The sequence below is a fragment of the Heterodontus francisci genome, chromosome 5, assembly GCF_036365525.1.
Source record: "Heterodontus francisci isolate sHetFra1 chromosome 5, sHetFra1.hap1, whole genome shotgun sequence".
Lineage (NCBI taxonomy): Eukaryota > Metazoa > Chordata > Chondrichthyes > Heterodontiformes > Heterodontidae > Heterodontus > Heterodontus francisci.
The window spans coordinates 34775912-34795543 of NC_090375.1; the positions used below are offsets into that span (position 1 = coordinate 34775912).

At 43.4% G+C, this 19632-nt stretch overlaps 1 protein-coding gene across 6 annotated transcripts in view; it reads right to left on the reverse strand.

The window, feature by feature from the left end:
- Positions 1 to 1512: 1512 nt before the first annotated feature.
- The window catches only part of trpn1 (transient receptor potential cation channel, subfamily N, member 1), a 375819-nt gene continuing 357699 nt past the window's right edge, over positions 1513 to 19632 (reverse strand). For all 6 annotated transcript variants that reach the window (XM_068031339.1, XM_068031338.1, XM_068031337.1 and 3 more), the window contains 3 exons: positions 13968 to 14120; positions 12014 to 12124; positions 1513 to 11291 (listed from right to left, as the gene is read on the reverse strand). In XM_068031339.1, the coding sequence (XP_067887440.1) occupies positions 11212 to 11291; positions 12014 to 12124; positions 13968 to 14120 (344 nt within the window). In that variant the 3' untranslated portion in view covers positions 1513 to 11211. The remainder of the gene's footprint in view (positions 11292 to 12013; positions 12125 to 13967; positions 14121 to 19632) is intronic.

A 19632-nucleotide genomic window follows, 5' to 3' on the forward strand; every position in this document is an offset into this window, starting at 1 on the left:
GCTTTTGTGTGGGTGATCTGATTACCTGCAATCTAAAGTTGCAGTTGGTCATATTTGTGGAAGAAAGGAGTGAGCTAATTCCCCAGCATCAGTTTAACAGCTCCCCCCCTCTTCCCTCCACCCCAATGCCGTGACCAGGTTTGCCCCAGGGAGCTAAAATTGAGGCCACTAGGCTGAAGTTTAATTTGCAGAAATGGGCGATTTGAGGTCAGGTCAGAGGTTAAAATGCAGGACACATGAAACAGAAACCAAATCCGCCTCAAACCCATCCACTTCCGGTTTTAACAGAGGTGGGCCAAAGGAAGGGTGACCGTTACCCTTCCGGTAAGCAGGTTGCATATTTAATTATTACAATGAGGCTGTGTGCCTTTATTTTAATGCTCAGTCTATTTTTAATCACATGCAGCCTGGTTTCTTGAGCCTCGGGAAACTCAACACTTTAGAGGAGGTGAGAGGGGCTGAATCCATGAGGTAAGTGCCTTTATAGCACTGCTTGTGGGCCAGGAGGAGCAGGAGTAAACAATACCCGACCCCCACACTGCATCAAGCTGTCTGCTCCCTTTCCACCCCAATCATCAATAGAAACCCCCGCCCCCTATTGACCAACATCTGATCCCTGGCCACAATCTGATCCCTCCAACCACCAATTGCTCCCCACCCTGATCAACATCTGACACCCCTCCCACGATCGTGATTCTGGACCATCATCCAACCCTTGCTTCCTGCAATTGGGACCCCATGTGATCAGGACCCTAATGCTCCCCACCCCCCCCCCCCACAATAATCTCTCACTCCCCCAATATACCTACCTGCTCTTGCAGCCTTTGAAGTGAATTTCTGCCAAAAAGGCCTTTCAATCCGGCTGCATGTGGGCTGGAACCTCTTTTAAAGGCACCCTGCCCGTTCTTCCAGCTTTCCTACTCTTACAACGGCAACATCACCTACTCCCCCCCCACTCCACCCCCAACCCCCACACTGTTAAAATCCAGGATATTGATGCCAATAGAACTGAATATCAGGAGTGTGATATAGTGGTCAGCAAAATGATTCCATCTGTTTTTCGACCCACTCATGTCCAATTTCACCCCCATAAGCTCTATAATTCAGTAAATCCATCTTGCTGGAGCCGTTGATGAACAGTGAGCACATGCACATATGCTACAACAAAACAGCTAACAATGAGTCATCCAGATCAGGAATGGTGACAGGGAGAGCAATAAATGAATAAACCAGGATTTCTGTTTTCAGAAATTTATTTTAAAGTTTTACAGTGACTTTTGCTGAAAGTGCCATGGTGAGGACTCGATCAGTTTTATCTGAGATATTCTTCCGTGACGCAATAGCCCACCAACTTGTACCATAAGGGTTCAGAGATGAAGGTTGGAAAATTAGGTGAGATATAGGTGAGATACGCGCACCTGGGGGATCCACCCGAACATGTGTCATCACCTTAAGAAAGGGCAGAAAATTGAAGGGGAGAAAGTATCTGTATAAAATATACACAACTCATCATTCAAAACATCATTTTAATTCTTCATGAAAACAACATGGAATGTTTTTTTTCAATAAGACATTACGTCAAAGATAATTAGCTCACACTACAATTCAGGACACAATGCCCACAGTACAACAACACCCTGGCGTTTGTTAGTCCTTTTACCAATTACCAACTTCTAGCAGTACTACTAATACATTATTGGCAGCATAGTTCAAAATATTATCTAATACTGCAGCAGGTTTTTCACTGGCACAGCGTAGGTTAAGCTTTTAATTTTCCTTCTCCCCTCAAAGTAGGCAAGGATCTAAGATGTGATGATAATGACCAAATCATTCTAAAATGTTCCTCCCACTTTTAAAAATGCCAAAAAATTGGAATTCTTTGTGCAAATTAAATTGGCTACTTCAGAATTAAAAGTAGAACATACAAATTAAAGATGTAATTTTAAATACTAACCAATCTTTTCAACTAGATTTACAACAAAATCAGGACTAGCCTGTTTCCTTCAATGATTATGTAGGGCTATTTTCAAGCTATAATCACTGCAGCAAACACTGAACATTCACCAGTTCTACAACAAGAAGGTGATTATTTTATTGAAAAGTAATATTGCATTTTGTTTTAATATTTGTATTAACAGATCTATGAATGAAAAAATGAATTTCTAGAACGTTCATCAGTTAAGGTTGTCTTTTATGGATCAGACTGGTTTTTGAGCAGATTGGGGAAGGATTAAATGAATTTGGTAGGGGGGAATATTGCAATTAGAGGAGATGCAAGGTGCACAAGACTGGGAGAAACAAGCATCATTAGAATAAAGAGCAGTTCAGAAATAAGAGGGATCATGTATTATAAGGGTCTGAAAGGGTTAATGTTGAGAAAGTGTAAAGATACCTTCTACCATGATGATATAAGAGATCACATGTGAGAGAGATTTGAGGAGAGATGCAGCATGGCTTCAGAGGGGTCACACAGACTGGTGTGAAGCTGTACATAATTACAGTGTAATAAAGGTTAATGTTCTAATTACTCCTGACTAAAGAATCTCTCTAAGCTAGACTAACTAAGATGGCAGCGTACCAAACAAACATACAACAGATCAGATGTGGGGGAACTGTGTGGGAGACTAAGTGCACGAGTGCAAATGTATGGAGTGTGGTAAGTAAGATTGGTGAGCTGCAAGGCACATGACATTCTGATATAGTGCCAATAACACAGATCTGGTTCAAACAAGGAGAGGATTGGATTACTGGCTACAGAGTACTCAAGAAAGATAGGGAAGGAAAAAAGGTGGGGAGCAGTATTAATGAAAGATACCGTTATCGTTACTAGAATGGGAGGATATGTTTGAGGGTTCAAAACAGAGGCCAGAATTTCACGGCCCCCGCAGGAGTGGGCTGGAAGCGGCAGGGGGTGGGGGGGGGGGGTGTAAAATTGAGTGGGAGGCAGGGGTGTCCTTCCCTTCGCCTTCCCACCCCCTCTGCAATTTTACCAGTGGTGGGAGAGGTGACAAACGGCCCACCGACCCCAGGCTACTTAAGGTCCTTAAGTGGCCAAGGAACAATCAAATGTGATTCAAATGAAGGAGAGCTAATTTCACTGAGTTGTAATGAGAACTAGCTCAGATGGATTGGAACCAATGATTGGCAGGTAAAACAGTAAATGAGCACTGGGAGGTCTTCAAAGAGGAGATCGTTCAGATACAGATTAGACACAAGAGCAGCAACTTGCATTTATATATCACCTTTAATTGAATGAAATGTCCCACGGCACTTCATAGGGGCATGTCAAAACAAAAATATGTCACCAAGCCACATAAGGAGACATGAGGGCAGATGACCTAAAGCCTGGCCAAATAGGTAGGTTTTAAGGAGTGTCCTAACGGACAGAAGTGAGCTGGAGAAGCGCAGACAGGTTTAAGGAGGGAATTCTAGAGCTTAGAGCTGATGCAGCTGAAGGTGCGGCCACCAATGATCATAAATCATAGAATGGTTACAGCACAGAGAAGGCCATTCAGCCCGTCATGTCCGTGCCGGCTTTTGACGAGCAAATCACCTAGTCCCACTACTCCCCCTTTTCCCTGTAGCCCTGCAAAATTTTTATCTTCAGGTAATTATCCAGTTCTTTTTTGAAGGCCTTAATTGAACCAGTCTCCACCACACTCTCAGGCAGTGCATTCCAGATCCTAACCACTTGCTACTTAAAAAAGTTTTTCCTCATGTTGCTTCTTTTGCCAATCACCTTAAATCGGTGTCCTCTGGTTCTGGATCCTTCCACCAATGGAAACGGATTCTCCTTATCCATGCTGTCCAGACCCTACATGATTTTGAACAGACCCAGCTTCTCCAGCCTATCCACGTAACTGAAGTTCCTCATCCCTGGAACCAGTCTGCACCCTCTCTAATGCCGTCACATCCTTCCTAAAGTGTGGTGCCCAGAACTGGATATGATACTCGAGTTGAGGCAGAAGCAGTGTTTTATACAGGTTTATCATAACTTCCTTGTTTTTGTACTCTATGCCTCTATTTATAAAGCCAAGGATCCCATATGCTTTAATAGCTGCTTTCTCAACCTGCAATCCAACCTTCAAGGATTTGTGCACATTTACCCCCCAGGTCCCTGATGATGGAACTATTAAAATTGGGGCAATTCAGGAGACCAGAATTCGAGGAGTGCAGGTATCTCGGAGGGTCGTGGGGCTGGAAGTGTTCACATAAATAGGGAGGGGTGAAGCCACAGAGGGATTTGAAAATAATCATGAGAATTTTAAAATCATACTGTTGCTTAACTGGGAGCCAGTGTAGGTCAGCGAGCACAGGGATGATCGGTGAATGGGACTTGGTATGAGTTAGGACATAGCAGCAGAGTTTACGAAGGGTAGATCGCGGGAGGACTGGCCAGGAGTACATTGGAATAATCAATTCCAGAGGTAACACAGGTGGCTAAGGGTTTCAGCAGCAGATGAGTTGAGGCAGGGACAGAGAGTCATGGAGGTGGAACTAGGCGGTCTTAGTGATGGTATGCATATGTGGTTGAAAATTCGTGAGGGAACAAGGAAGGATATCCAAAGCTGGAGCTCCACGGATGACTAAAGATATAGAGAATAAAATGAAACAGAAAAAAGATTGTGATAAATGTCCGGTTCAAAATTCAGTAGAGAACTAAGCTGAATACAAATATACAGGGGGAGAACTGAAAAAGGCAATTAGAGGGGTAGAGTCATAGAGTTATACAGCACAGAAACAGGCCCTTCGGCCCATCGTGTCCCATTTTCCAGCACTTGGCCCGCAGCCTTGCATGCTATGGCACTTCAAGTGCTCATCTAAATACTTCTTAAATGTTGTGAGGGTTCCTGCCTCTACCACCTCGTCAGGCAGTGAGTTCCAGATTCCAACCACCCTCTGAGTGAAAAAGTTTTTCCTCAAATCCCCTTTAAACCTCATGACCCTTTCCTTAAATCTATGCCCCCAGGTTATTGACCCCTCTGCCAAGGGAAAAAGTTTCTTCCTATCTAACCTATCAATGCCCCTCATAATCTTGTACACCTCAATCATGTCCCCCCTCAGCCTTCACTGTTCGAAGGAAAACAACCCTAGCCTTTTCAGTCTCTCTTCATAGCTGAAATGCTCCAGCCCAGGCAGCATCCTGGTGAATCTCCTCTGCACCCTCTCCAGTGCAATCACATCCTTCCTATAGTGTGGTGACCAGAACTGTACACAGTACTCCTGCTGTGGCCTAACTAGCATTTTATATAGCTCCATCATAACCTCCCTGCTCTTATATTCTATGCCTCGGCTCATAAAGGCAAGTATCCCAAATGCCTTCCTAACCATCGTATCTACCTGTGCTGCTGCCTTCAGTGATCTATGGATGGACAAGTACAGCAAGATCCCTCTGACTTTCTGTACTTCCTAGGGTCCTACCATCCATTGTATATTCCCCAGCCTCTTTGGTCCTCCCAAAATGCATCACCTCACACTTCTCAGGATTAAATTCCATTTGCCACTGCTCTGCCCATCTTACCAGCCCATCTATATCGTCCTGTAATCTAAGGCTTTCCTCCTCACTATTTACGACACCACCAATGTTCGTGTCATCTGCAAACTTACTTATCATACCTCCTATATTCACGTCTAAATCATTAATGTATACTACAAACAGCAAGGGTAAAGAAAGCGTATTAGAATAGATTAGCAAGTAACATAAAAGGGAACCTAAAAGTCTCTTATAAACACATAAATAGTAAAAGGTAGTCAAAGGAAGGGTGAAGTTCAATAGGGACCAAAAAATGGACAATAGCCTAGATCCTTCCTGCTGTTGGTAATCTGAATCAGTATTAATGCCACTACCAAAAGTAATGATTTTTAACTTGCCAAAATTGATATAAAAATGCTACTGACAAAACTCCTGGAGGGAGGGGCTACATTAGATAGCCCCTGACAATGATAGATGGGATTGTGATGCACAATTATCTGCGTCCAATGATTGCGATGCAAGCAGCATACCAACTTTGAGTTGCCTGCTCATTTGAATGCTTTCTTCATGCAGTCTGTGCTAACCACGGTGTTAATTGGTTGCATGCATCAGCAGGGGGCCTAAAATCTTGACTTGTTGCATCAATTAAAGCTAACCAGCACCATTTAAAGCTAGCCGGCACCTCTTAAAGGAGGAACTCATGAAAATTACAATCACCAGGGAAGTAGTACTGAGCAAATTGTTCAGGCTGCGGACTGACAAGTCCTTGGGTCCTGATGGACTTCATCCTGGGGTCTTAAAAGAAGTGGCTAGTGAGATAGTTAATCGTTAGTTTTAATTTTCCAAAATTCCCTAGATTCGGGAAAGGTTCCATTAGATTGGAAAATAACCAATGTAACTCCTTTATTCAAAAAGGGAGGGCAACAGAAAGCAGGAAACTACAGGCCAGTTAGCTTAACATCTGTCATAGGGAAGATGTTCAGAGTTATTCTTGAAGGCATTGTCGCAGGGCACTTAGAAAAGTTCAAGCTTATCTGGCAGAGTCAACATGGTTTTGTGAAAGGGAAATCATGTTCAACCAATTTATTGGAGTTCTTTGAAGAAGTAACTTGCTGTGGATAAAGGAGAACCGGTGGATGTACTGTACTTAGATTTCCAGAAGGCATTTGATAAGGTGCCACATCAAAGGTTAGTGCAGAAAATAAAAGCTCATGGTACAGGCAGTAACATATTGACATGGGTAGAAGATTGGCTAACTAGCAGGAAACAGAGAGTAGGCATAAATGGATCATTTTCTGGTTGGCAAATGTAACAAGTCGAGTGCCACAGGGATCTGTGCTGGGGCCTCAACTTCTTACAATTTATATAAATGAATTGGATGAAAGGACTGAGGTTATGGTTGCTAAATTTGCTGATGACCCAAAGATAGATAGATAGGAAAGTAGGTTGTGAAGAGGTTACAAAGGCATACAGCTAGGTTAAGTAGGTGGGAAAAGATCTGGTATATGGAGTATAATGTTGGAAAATGTGAAATTGTCCATTTTGGCAAGAAGAATACAAAAAAAGCATATTATCTAACTGGTGAGAGATTGCAGAGCTCTGAGATGCTGAGGGATCTGGGTGTCCTGGTGCATGAATTGCAAAAGGCTCGTATGCAGGTATAGCAAGTAATTAAGAAAGCTAATAGAATGTTATCATTTATTGTGAAGGAAATTGAATACAAAAGTAAACAGGTTATGCTTCAGTTATACAGGGCATTGTTGAGACCATATCTGGAGTGCTGTGTATGGTATTGGTCTCCTTATTTAAGGAAGGATGTAAATGCCTTGGAAGCTGTTCAGAGAAGATTTACTAGACTAATACCTGGAATGGGTAGGTTGTCTTATGAGGAAAGGTTGGACAGGCCTGGCTTGTATCCACTGGAATTTCGAAGAGTAAGAGGCGACTTGATTGAGGCGTCTTGACAGGGCGGATGTGGAAAGGCTGTTTCCTCTTGTGGGAGAATCTAGAACTAGGCGTCAATATTTAAAAATAAGGGGTCGCCCGTTTAAGACAGAGGAGAAATCTTTTCTCTCAGAGGGTCATGAGTCTTTGGAATTCTCTTCCTCAAAAGGCAGGGAAGCAGAGTCTTTGAATATTTTTAAGGCAGAGGTAGATAGATTCTTGATAAGCAAGGGGATGTGAAAGGTTATCGGAGGTAGGCGGGAATGTGGAGTAATCAGTTCAGCCATAAACTTATTGAATGGTGGAGCAGGCTCGAGGGGCCGAATGTCCTACTCCTCCTCCTAATTCATATGTTCATATGCCTAGTGGATGCTGTGGTGGTCAGACACCGAATGAAGGTAAGATGTGGGACTGTTGGTGAATAGGAAACTGGGGTAAATGGTTTCTGGTATCACATTGGGTTCTTCACATACAGCCCAGGCAGGAAAGGGCTGTCTCCATTGTCTCCTCCTTCCTCTTCCTCAGCTGGATAGCTGGTGGCAAAGATCGTCCCCACATGATGGCAAGGTTGTGAAGCATGCAGCAGACCTGTGTTTGGTTGCTCCACAGAGTCATCAGCCATGTCGTCAGTGGATAGCCCTTGTTGCCCAGTAGCCACCCTTTTGTTTGCCAAGGTGGCTCAAGTGCAGCTGGCACACCGGACTGCCATAGAATGAAGGCATCAGGACTGTTGCCAGGATACCAGGCATTTACCTGAATGATTTGCTCCCTATCATCATACACTAGCTGGATGGTGAAGGAATGGAATCCTCTGTGCTTCCAGTGTAGGGCACAGTCAACATGCAGTGCTCACAAAGCAATATGCATGCAGTCAACAGCACACTATCTAATGTAGAAGCCTACAATCCTAGTGAAGCTGTATGATTGCTCTGCCTACTGGCAAGAGGTCTCTGGCAAGAGAGAATGAAATGTTGTTAGTTCTCTTTGTTTCCTGAACAACCTGGGCAGATATGGCCTCCTGCTGAGAGCCCATCTCCTCCTCCTACTTCTTCTTCCAGCAACTTGTCCTGCTGTGTGTGGGCTCTGTTCATTCTCCAAGATATGTGGTATTCCAAGGGGAATTTCTATTCTGGTATCCATGTTTGGGAACAATTGGTTTGTGCAGAAGCCTTGAAGTCAGCAAAAAGTCCTTCAGCCACATCATTCCCTTTTTGCAACTTGATACAATTATGGAAAGCACTAAACGGTTGTAAAATCATCGCAACAGCCAGAGGAAATCAACCAGCAAATCAACCTATAACTAGTTGATGATTCCTTTAAATAGCATTGGCAGGGATCCTTCCTGCTGCTGAACATGTGTTCAGCTGTGTCAGGCTAAGAAAGGGCGTTATCTGGAGCACTGAGTTCCAAAAGGTCAGTGTTAGCATCAAATCAGCGTTGGACACTGATTGACGTCATGGTCTGCCTGCTCAGCATACATCTGGTGGAAGTTCACTGCGGAGTCGCTAACACATGCACCAATATGGCATCCAGCGTGATTTGCCCAACAAGAGTGTGTGAGTGCAGCAGACGCCAATTTGGAGCTCCAAGGGTACTCAAAGTGCAAACAAAGGGCACTTAATGAGCCCAATTTCTCATCCTTGGTTTTTCCCTTAGCTCAGAGCCGTGTCAGGAGCTACTAATATAATGGAGAGCCTAGTATAACCAATATGCATTATGATAATACGTAAATACTGATATTAATAAATAATTGTCAAACCACACGTTGTTCCTGATTTAGTAAGTCCTGATATACTAATCCTTTGCAATATAAATCTTTCTGTAAGCAAGGTGCTTCCCAGCTTAAGTCGTGCTAATATAACATGATGTTTAAAATTCCAACAAATTACGTTGATGCGTTCGATTTGTGACTGAAGACATTTTATTTTGTCCAGGGACATGCAGATGCCATTGAAATGATTGGAAACAGAGAGGGTAATTTTACCCGAACCCACCCAGCGGAAAACTGACAGGATCTGATCGATCGATTGTTTTACTCCCTGCCTGACTTCACTTTTTAAAGAAGTCAATGGGCGGCCAATCCCATCCTATCATTTTTCTGCTAGGGGGATTCAGTTAAAATTAATCCCAGGGACTCATAAATTTTAGTGATGACATGCTTCTGGTAGCATAACTACAGTCTGCTTTTGTGGTGAAAGGCCACTCCCTGAGCTAATAACTCTTTATATTGTGAGTACTATTCTTCCTAAAAAGACAAAGTGACAAACTCCCCTGTTATGATAAACTTTACTGTCAGAATTAAGCATCCACAGTTCCAGGAACCCAAATCATTCTGCAGTGTTCTCTAGTCAGACTCCTGAGGGAAAGAAGGGGACCATGATCTGCTCTTTGGGCTTGCACTGTTCATTTTAATTTGTGCTACTGTATATAGGGTATTTTAAATGATAAACCTAAGTGAAGGCCTGGAGTTCAAGGAGCAGGACAACTGGTAGGTTGAAATAAAGTGAAATAAGTCATGAAGTATTGGCTTGGGTTTGGATCATCTATATACGTAGGAGGAAGGGAAAAGTGAAACTGGTGGGAAGTTCTACATTTTGAAGAGCTTGAGAAAAATGGGTAAGAGAATGATGGGGAGGTGGGATACACCAAATAAATTTTCATGGTGAGTACTGGCTCAACCTTTTAAGAGTTTGAGAAGACTACATCACAGAATAGAAGGATGCAAGTTTAATATTTGCCATGACTGGGGATGCAGGCATGCCGAATGGAGTCCAGACACTGTTAACTGTCGGGTAAAAGAGGGGAGATTGGATTGAGGGTCATCCAAGGCCACTGCAATGCATGTTGTGGGAGCCTGCTTCAGAGCAGCATTTATAGAAGAGGCCTTACAGCAGATTATCTAATTTTGCTCTTGTCTGAGGATGGTGCTTGTGTCAGAATGGGTGCAATAAAAAAGGAAAAGAGAAAATAGATCCGAAAAAAAAGGGAAAGTAATACTTGCCTTAATCTTAACCTGCACTGATGGAGCCTCTCAATATTTTGCTAGAAGTTTTTTACACCTGGAGCACAAATGCAAGTTATATTCTGAATATATCATACCTCATATTAATTTGAAAAAAGGAAGAATCTGTAGGTCAGACATTATCTTCAATGCTCCAGAATTCAGAACACGATTCCAGTAGCAAGTGAAGCAGTACAGAATGAAGAAGTATATGTGGAAGTAGGAAGTTGGTGTCATCAGATTTTAAGGCTAATTGTCCAATATTTGATCATCGACCATTTGTACCTCACTCCAGTTCATAGTTTTCCTTATTTTGGTACATTTCTCTCAGTACATTTTGCGAAAATAAGCACATTATTTCAACAAAATCAGACACCTGCCTTAAAGAGGTACATTTTCATGAAAAACTGTAAAACATGTAATGCGAGACAAATTTTGTCATGTCATGTTGTACATAGTGCCCATATAATAAAATCATACACTGCCATTGTCTCTCCCACCAAATAGAAAGAGATCTGCTAAGCAGTAGCACATGTAGGGGATGCCCTTTAAACATAACACAATAACCCCACAATGAATTAAAAATACATCACACTCTACTACACTTCATCAATGGTTACAAAGATACTGCTCCACTGATTAATATTACTTAACAAGTAACTGTTTTCAACATAGTTGATGTCCTTGAAAGGTGCACACTCCAATCTGCTGGTTTCTCACATACATCATTGAGCAACATTGTAATCCATCTGGACAGCACCTCATGATTTCGACGATACTGGGATTTGGCAAGTCAAGTGTGGCAGTTGATGCCAAAATCACACTTACAGACCTTTGGTCTTCCATCATACTGCAGTTGGATCAAGACCAATCCTAAACAATACAAAAGAAAACAGAAATCTGTTTTCTATATAAAAGTGTACCTTTTACTGCAGCAACATAGCTAGAAAAAACCCTCTAATTTAATCTCCCACAGGGAAGATTGTTTTCCCCCTTTATGTTGATTTTTGGCAATTCAGAAACAATGATATAAGATAACAGAAAAAACAAATTTGTGTTGGGGAAAGACATAGAATCATAGAAAGTTTAAGCACAGAAAGAGGCCACTTGGCAGTCATTTTCCTCCCACTGTTTCAGATTTTCGTTCTTCTTCCTTCTTTGGGGTACATGGTTTGATGGTTTGAGGTCCAGGCCGTAATCCATAAATCGTGAATGGCAATGACAGATGAAAGAGTGGGCAGATGGGCAAGTCCTGCTTTACAGCTGGCAGTGGAAGGCAATATTTAGGCTATTGAAGGATGCTTATGTTTAACCTGAGCATCGTCAATGTAATAATGTGCCATTTCAAGCATCACACCGTGCTACGTGTCCCATTCCACTCTGAGTCAATAAGCATAAACAGACAATGGTAGCCATGTACATTTTTAAAGCTCTAAGTGTAACTGTGCTCTCACTGTAAAAAAAGGGTCCTTTATGCTTTCATTTCTAGATTGCCTAAGCGGAGAAACCATTCAAGATCTTAGTGTTCACTAAAACAGCAAAACGCTCAGTGTTGTTTGTATCCTCATACTGAGAGGAATCCTTTTCAAACATACCAGCATCGGTCTGCCCTTTCATTGTTAGGTAACGAAGCACCACGCTGTGCCAGTCGATAACATCTTCGATCTGCATTGGACCATTTTGTCGTATGCCTCTTAAGAATCCACCTGTGGAGAAGGCAATGTTGAAAGCCAGTTTTATCTTATTCACACTTGCCTAAAATAAGAAATATTTTGCCACCAGTAGTTTGATTTAAAACTTCACATTATTACAAATGTTTCAGATTAATTTGAATTTTTTCTTCACTGCTAACCTCCACTGCCATATATCTAGAAGCTCTTAAACTGGCCAGAAATCAAGGCAAGCTCATAAAAATGTCTCTTGCTTTGATTAGTGTTGTTTTCGCTGTCCTTTTGTCCCTCCTCGGCACTTCCTATATTTATATATTTTATCTTAATCGAGAAGGCTGTAACATGTCTTCCATCCAATAGTTCCCTGGAATTTAAGTTCAGACGGGTAGATTCTGCTTTCAATTTATTCCTGAGTGGCAATAAGCCTCATCATAATAATGCATTTGTTTAAACGTAGCTATTTCTTTCAATGAAAAGTTCAGGGGAAAGAAAATCTTGCAATGTAAAGTAACTATTCTCTTATGTGTGTCACACTGAAACAGTATCTACCATTAGCCAAATGATGAGACAGAGCAGGCATCTGAATGAAGCACACATGCCTTACTAATGGGGAGGGGGACAAAGTGTGTATTCTAATACTATGGGGTAGAAATTCATCTTGGTGGGGTGGGGGGGGGGGGGGTGGGGTGGAAATGGGTCACACAAAATAAGCAATTCAAATTGGCTGCCTGTTACTCTGACTGGCCTGACTTCAATAGAGCTGACCATCAAGTGCAATATCGGCCATTCAGCTACATCAGCCAAGACAAATTTCTATCCCCAAGTCCTGTGGAATTTTATGTTCGCATATTGAATGGGAATGAGCTTCCTCTGAAATCTCTCTCAGATCAGTTTCTGTTCGCAGGGAATGCAACAGAAAGAGGAACTACAGCATCCAAACATTTAGGCTGGAATTTCATCTGGGCGATGGGGGTCTTGACCACTGGCAAACGCCGGTGAGAGCCTCGCGTCGCCTCCTCTGGGGAAGGTCTGCCAGATCAAATGCCAATTATGCACTTAAATGGCCTTCCCCAGGATCAAGGACCTCGGTGGCAGAAGTCCTGCCTGCTGACAGCTGTCGGCCAATCAGAGGCTGGTGGAGGCGGTGGCTGCTGCTGGTAAAGGACCCACTGGTAGCGATGGATCACCAAGGGACCCAGGCCATAGGTAAGTCAGGGCAGGAGGGGTTTCACAGTGTGGGGGTTGCAGGGGAGAGTAGTATAGGGCGGGTTGGCAGCAAGGACGATGCTGAATCCCTCGTTCAGGCACTGTGTCTCCCCCCAGAGCTGATAAGCAACCCGCATGGGTTTGCTTGGTATGCTCCCCATACGTCGACACTCCCGTCCGCCACTGCGCTAATTTTGGCAGCATTAGGATCAGGCCCTTAATTGGGCATTAATTGCCTACTTAAGGGTCTCAATTGGCAGTGGGGCAGGAATGCCATTCACAGGCCTTCCCGCCCCGGACAATTTGGGTGGAGGCAGGAATATGGTAGGTTTCCTGCCACCATCCCGCCCGATTATATGCCTCCAAACCCGATGCGGGGGAGGGCATAAAGTTCCCCCTTTAGTGTGCATGGAGTAGCTATGCTGAATGCAATCCTGGTTTGCAGCTCCCCTCTGTGCCAATGCCCCTGCTCGCCATCAATGGCACATGCATGCTGTAAAGCTGCTTCACCCTGATGCCTTTCTTCAGTTCTGTAGAGTAGCCCTTCAATTGTTAATTATTTTTCAAGTGTCGGCCCGATTCCAAATCTAATCTAACATAATCCGTGCCATCCTCCAGCCTCTTAAAATTGATAACATTGATACTTCCAAATAAAAGAGAGCTGCTATAGCACCTTCAGGAGAGACTTGTGGTGTTCTCTTTGAGGTGTTTCGTATCCAACCAACAGATGTATGTGCCAACATGTCAATAGAGCGTGTATCTGATATAGTGTCAAGGTCATCTTCTTCATTCATCAACTCCCTGCCCTCTGTGGAGCACAGCTTACCTATGGGTTAAGAAGGAAAAAAAACACATCATGGTCTTAAATTCAAAATTGTGCAGTCTTGAAAATGGGACTTGGCTATATATATTTGAAACGTTCTATATGGTGAGTACTTTCAATGGGCAATAAAGCAGCAGTTATTGTGTCCTAAAATAATGATAGAAAACAATATATAGGTCAGTCTGAGAGAGAAAAGATGGGTTAATGTTTCAAATCAATTGTGTAAAATATTATACCTGAAATGTGAACTTCTCTTTTTCCGATGTTGACTGAGTGCCAACACTTTGTTTTGATTTCAGATTTACTGGGAGGGGAAGGGGGGTGATTTTAACCAAACTCATTTTGACGGAATGGTTTAGTATGCACTTTGCCATGAGGGAGTGATGGGAGAAGCTTTGAAGGAGTGAACAATGCCCGAGGAAAGGCAACAGTTGTGTTATCAATGAGAAATGGCCTGAGGGTAGGCATTTGTGTGGTTAAGAGTTGGGATAGGGATGGGGTTGAGAGGGGAAAGTTGAAGTCATCATCCTCCTAGTTGCAGAAGGTGATGAGTCAGATTAGGGCAGGAATATCATGGAGAAGCTACTGTGCTGTGGGGTCAGGGCTAAGGTGGGGGGGGGGGGGGGGGGCGGTGGGTGGCGGGGAGGGCGGGATGGTTGCTCCAGGCAACCGATTTGTGGGAGTTTGTAGGGTAGGTGAAGGCTGAGAAAGTTCAATGGATAGTTTCATTTTTAAAGATGAGAAAAAGCAAATTACTCCTGAACTGGACATCAGAAGTACAGATGGAAGGAGGGAGGTGGAACATTTTGAAGTGCAGGCACAGTTCTTTGATAGACAATCACAGCAGCCAATTTGCACAGAGCAAGGTCCCACGAACAGCAATGTCAACAATGGCAATTTAATCTGTTTTGGTGATGAATGTTGGCCAGATCATTGGAAGAAGTCCCTGATCTTCTGCAAACAGTGCCTGGGATCTTAGATATGTATTTGTATGGGCCTTGGTTTATGTCCGGTCAAAGGATGGCACTGAAGTATCAGCCTAGGTTATGTACTCAGGTACTGGAGTGGAACTTGAATCCATCCTTTAGACTCAGAGCTGAGTGTTCTACCAATCTGTAATTAGTGATAGTTAGAGGAGATACCCTAGATATTTTGGCGGTGTGATGCAGAGAGGCAGTGAGGGGAGCTTTTGCCTTCCTATCTGGCCTCACCTTTGCCCTATCACAAATCCTAGGGATGGGGTAATTAAACATATTGGGAGTGGACACCAGTCCAACTAGTGCTGTTTGGGTGCCCTTCCCATGGCCATAGACCTGGAAGAATTTCATAGAAATACCTCGCCACTCTGCAGGGAGGAGGGGTACAGAACGATCTGGCTAAAGATATATTAGCCTCAAATTCCTTTACCCGCTGCTCCCCTATTGGTGAGGTCCATTTTGAAGCAGTATTCAGTGGCTCTCAGATCAATTGCTATTTGCAGTTGGCATTGTGTAGCCCTGGTACAAAACTGTATGGCAAATATATATATATATATATTTATATTGAGCACACTATTGTGCCAGTGAAGCAAAGGTTCAGCGGTCTGAATAGCTCTGGAGGCTCCCTATAATATGCCCCAAAGTCTCCCACAATATTGTTCTGTGCTGCATGTTGCCCAACATGGCAATCCAGGGAGGATTGTATTTAAAGGAAGCAGAGTAACAGGAACTGTCATTTGATGAACAAGTCTTGGATAAAAGTGAAGTAGAAGAAGGAGGGTCAGCACATCTAGGCCATGGGCCAGTTCATGGCACAGTGCATCCTGCTCATTTCCATCTCCTGAAAAGGTACACAAAGCCATTCTACATTAACAGGCTTTTTAAAAAATGTTTTAATTCATGGGATGTGGACACTGCTGGCAAGGCTAGTATTTAATTGCTTATCCCTAATTGCCCCTGAGAAGGTGGTGGTGATCTGCCTTTTTGACCCTTTTGCTAGTTCGTTGCCTTAATCTAGTATTGAATAACTTTGAAATGATTCAGCCAACTTTTATACTTTTATATCAATGGTACACTGAAAATGCAGATTCAGAAGTTGCTATGAAAGGGCACTACTGATCAAAGTGACAAATGTGATAGGTAATTAATTTAACTACATGACTGACTTGAATACCATTGAGAAGATGGATGATCTGGATGTCAATTGTGGCATAATGACATTGCATGAGCTGACATCTGCCATAGTTAACTTAAAGAAGAATAAGTCAGCCAGGGAGCTTGAAAGAAAGTGGAAATGAAAACGTGACTATCATCGTACGTCTATTTAATTGAGTGCAGGCAAAAGAAGTAACACCAAAAGTATGGACAAACAAATCAATGTCAAGGTTCTCAAGGCATGGAGCTGAAGAGATTTTGTCAAGTAACATGGTTATACATTACTCTTCTGTACTACACAAATTAGAACAGTCATTGATGGCAGAGTCCAAGAAGAGCAAGGTGTTTTATGCCAGAATCGAGCTTGCATGAGTAGTTCTTTACCAGTGATGCTGAATTGTGTTGACTTTCAGAAGCTATTTGACTGTAGCTGTGACAGAAATTCAATATTGCGGATTCCAGAAGTGTCAGCCAGGAAAGTCTGTAGCATCATTATGATTCTGCATCAAGAACCACTGTGTGTGGTAAGAACAGGCAGTAAATCATTCAACAGGTTTAATTATAGCTGGCGTAATGCAAGGCTCACCTTTTGGAATTGTGATCAATTTTGTGATGAGACCTAGTATAAAATCAACGCTGGCATTTTATGTTGTGGTGAAGACCCAGCCCACCGGCTGAAAGGTCGGGGGCGAGCCTGCCTCCACTGGGCCTGGAAGCCACGGTGCGATTTTGCCTGGTCCAGGCCCTTAATTGGCCTTGGTTGGGGTTTCCGACCCTCTAAGGCAGGAGGTCCCACCTCCAGGAGGCCAATCAGAGGGTTGGCAGCTCCTCAGTCCCAGCAACGCCACCAGGAGAAGTGGGAACTACTGGGACTGCAGCCAGCCAGAAGACCAAGGGGGACGTCGGTCCCACGAGATGGGTGGCGTTTCAGGCCTTGCCGGGGAAAATCGGTTGGGCCCAGGCAAGGGGGGGTGGGAGTCAATTAGGAGGGTGGGGAGATATGCTGCAACAGGGGTGGCTTGTGCCATGGGAAGGGCCCTCCATGGGGCACAGGGTGCCTGATCAAATCAGGAGGGCCCCTCCCCAAGCCCTCAAGGAGGCTGCCTGGTTTTAAAATTCCGGCCCAAGGTGTTGCATGAACTAGTGGAGATGTTGATCGTCAAGTAGTTGCCGATGACATCTGCCTCATTAATAAAGATACAGAAGACATGCGAAAAAGACAATCACGCAGAGTTATAATCCACGGTGCAAAAACCAAACTCATGACAGTTAATGCGGAGTTTGACAAAGAAATATACCCAGGAGATGTGTGATTCACTCTTCATGTGTAGACTGAGTTCGAGACAGCTTGTGTTTGTTTTTTTGAGACAGTTCCTGATTTGAAATTAAACCTGCAGGCTTCCAGGTTTTTGGGGAGTCAAACTCAGGTTCAACAAATGAACAGTCCTATGACTGAGAAAAAAATGTTTTTTTAACCAAGAGCATGTGACTGGGGGTTTAGTTTTCAGTTTGACCAGAAGGCTTTTGCAGATGGTGGGAGCTACCTGAAAGCCTGTATGTGTGTTTTACAAAAATAAGTCTTTTGGAGAGTTGAGAAGAACACTGCAGTGGATGGAAAATCAGCCAAATTATTTAAAGAGACAAGCTGAGAGCTGCAAGTTTTCAGTCTTCCAGAGAAGCTGCTTGGAATAGAATCAGACTACAAAGCAATTGGTTGAAGTAGTTTGACTGCAGGCAAAGGAGCCAAGACTGAGGGCTGACCATTGCTGAATGACTTACAGCAGCTGCCTTTGGTGACTGAAAAGTTATCAGCAGAACCACGCCATCAGAACAGTAGCGGTAGTGGGAAAAACTGAGGTCATTCGAGAGGCGACAAGACCGAACCGTTAAAGGGGAGATTGTATCGCTTGCTATCGACAGGACTTCATTACTTCTGTATTTGCATCCTGGAGGACAGAACTTGAAAAACTACCTGAGGAAGATCCTGATTTTGTTGTAGTGTGGGACTGTTCGATGTCACCGTACTGATAAGACTGTTCAGAGGATTCGTAAGAACTACCTTTATTGCATCTGCTAATTAATGAGTAACCTTTCAGATGTACATACATCGATCATGATTTAACCATTAGTTCACATTTAATTTATGTTGCCTTTGGTTTGAGTGTTAAAGTAAACTGTATAAAAGCAAAATCCTTTCCGTTTGGTTTTTTGATTTCCTAACTTGGGGTGAATTGGTGAATTTAATTTTTTTTATTGGTTTGTTGGTGGTCTCCATGGGGATCATAACAGGTGAATGACTGCAAACTGCACATTCGTTCACCTACTTAGGCAGTAAAGTGCAAGATGATGGAGACTGCATGTCCGATATCAAAGCTTACATTGGAAAGTTAGTGGAGCTTTCAATTGCTTCACTCAATCTGCAAGTCTAGAAGTGAAGCTAGTTAAGTAAATGAGGGAGACAGGAATGGAAGGATATGCTGATAGGGTTATATGGGGTTAGAGGGTGGGAGGAGGCTCATTTAGAGCATAAACACCAGTAAAGGCCAGCTGGTTTCTCTGCTGTAAATTCTATGTAAATCAAATGTGATTGAAGTAAAAACAAAGTTGAGAATTTGTGGAGCTATATGCTACCTGTGCTGTTATCTGACTCATGGCAATCCAACATCCACATGAAGCTCAGCAGCTCCCATTGTGGAAACCTGCGATGGCTTTAACATCAGATGGATGAATCAAAGTGTATGTCAGAGAGCATTAGATGTCACCACTGACTGTAACAGCCAGGAAAAGCAGATGGACTTACATTGGTCACATTCTGAGAATGATTGACATAAGGATCCCATGTAAATATGAGAATGGAAGCCACAAGGGAAAAGTGCCAGAGGTTCACCAAAAGGAACTCAATTTAACACAACAGCAACAGACTCAGCTGGAGGCAAATGCCCAAGTCAGAATTTAATACCTTTAATGGCAAAAGAAGAATGCTGACGATGGGAAGGAAGTAGGATTCATAATAGAACTGCCAGGTTGGAGGGTTTGGGAATTTATGCAGAATAAAATGGAATTAAAATCGCAGGGATGAGAAATCACCTCAGCTCATTGTGGCCTGTGGCAGCCGACACATGCAGGTCTGGATCTTGTGCTGGAGGCAGGGCTCCCAGCACTGGGCTAAAAAGACAAGGAGAACCCCACTTCTGCCTTTTTGCGCCTCCCCCGGAACGATGCTCCGGTCTTTGTAATTCAAAGTTTCAAGAGGCAGGATCCCCTTCCCTTTAAAATCTTTAAAGGGACAGGGATCCCACCCCCATGAGCTGCTGGCCAATTAGAGGGCCGGCAGCTCAGCAGTATTGGCAGCTCCACTGGCAGCGGTGGCCATAGCCAGTACT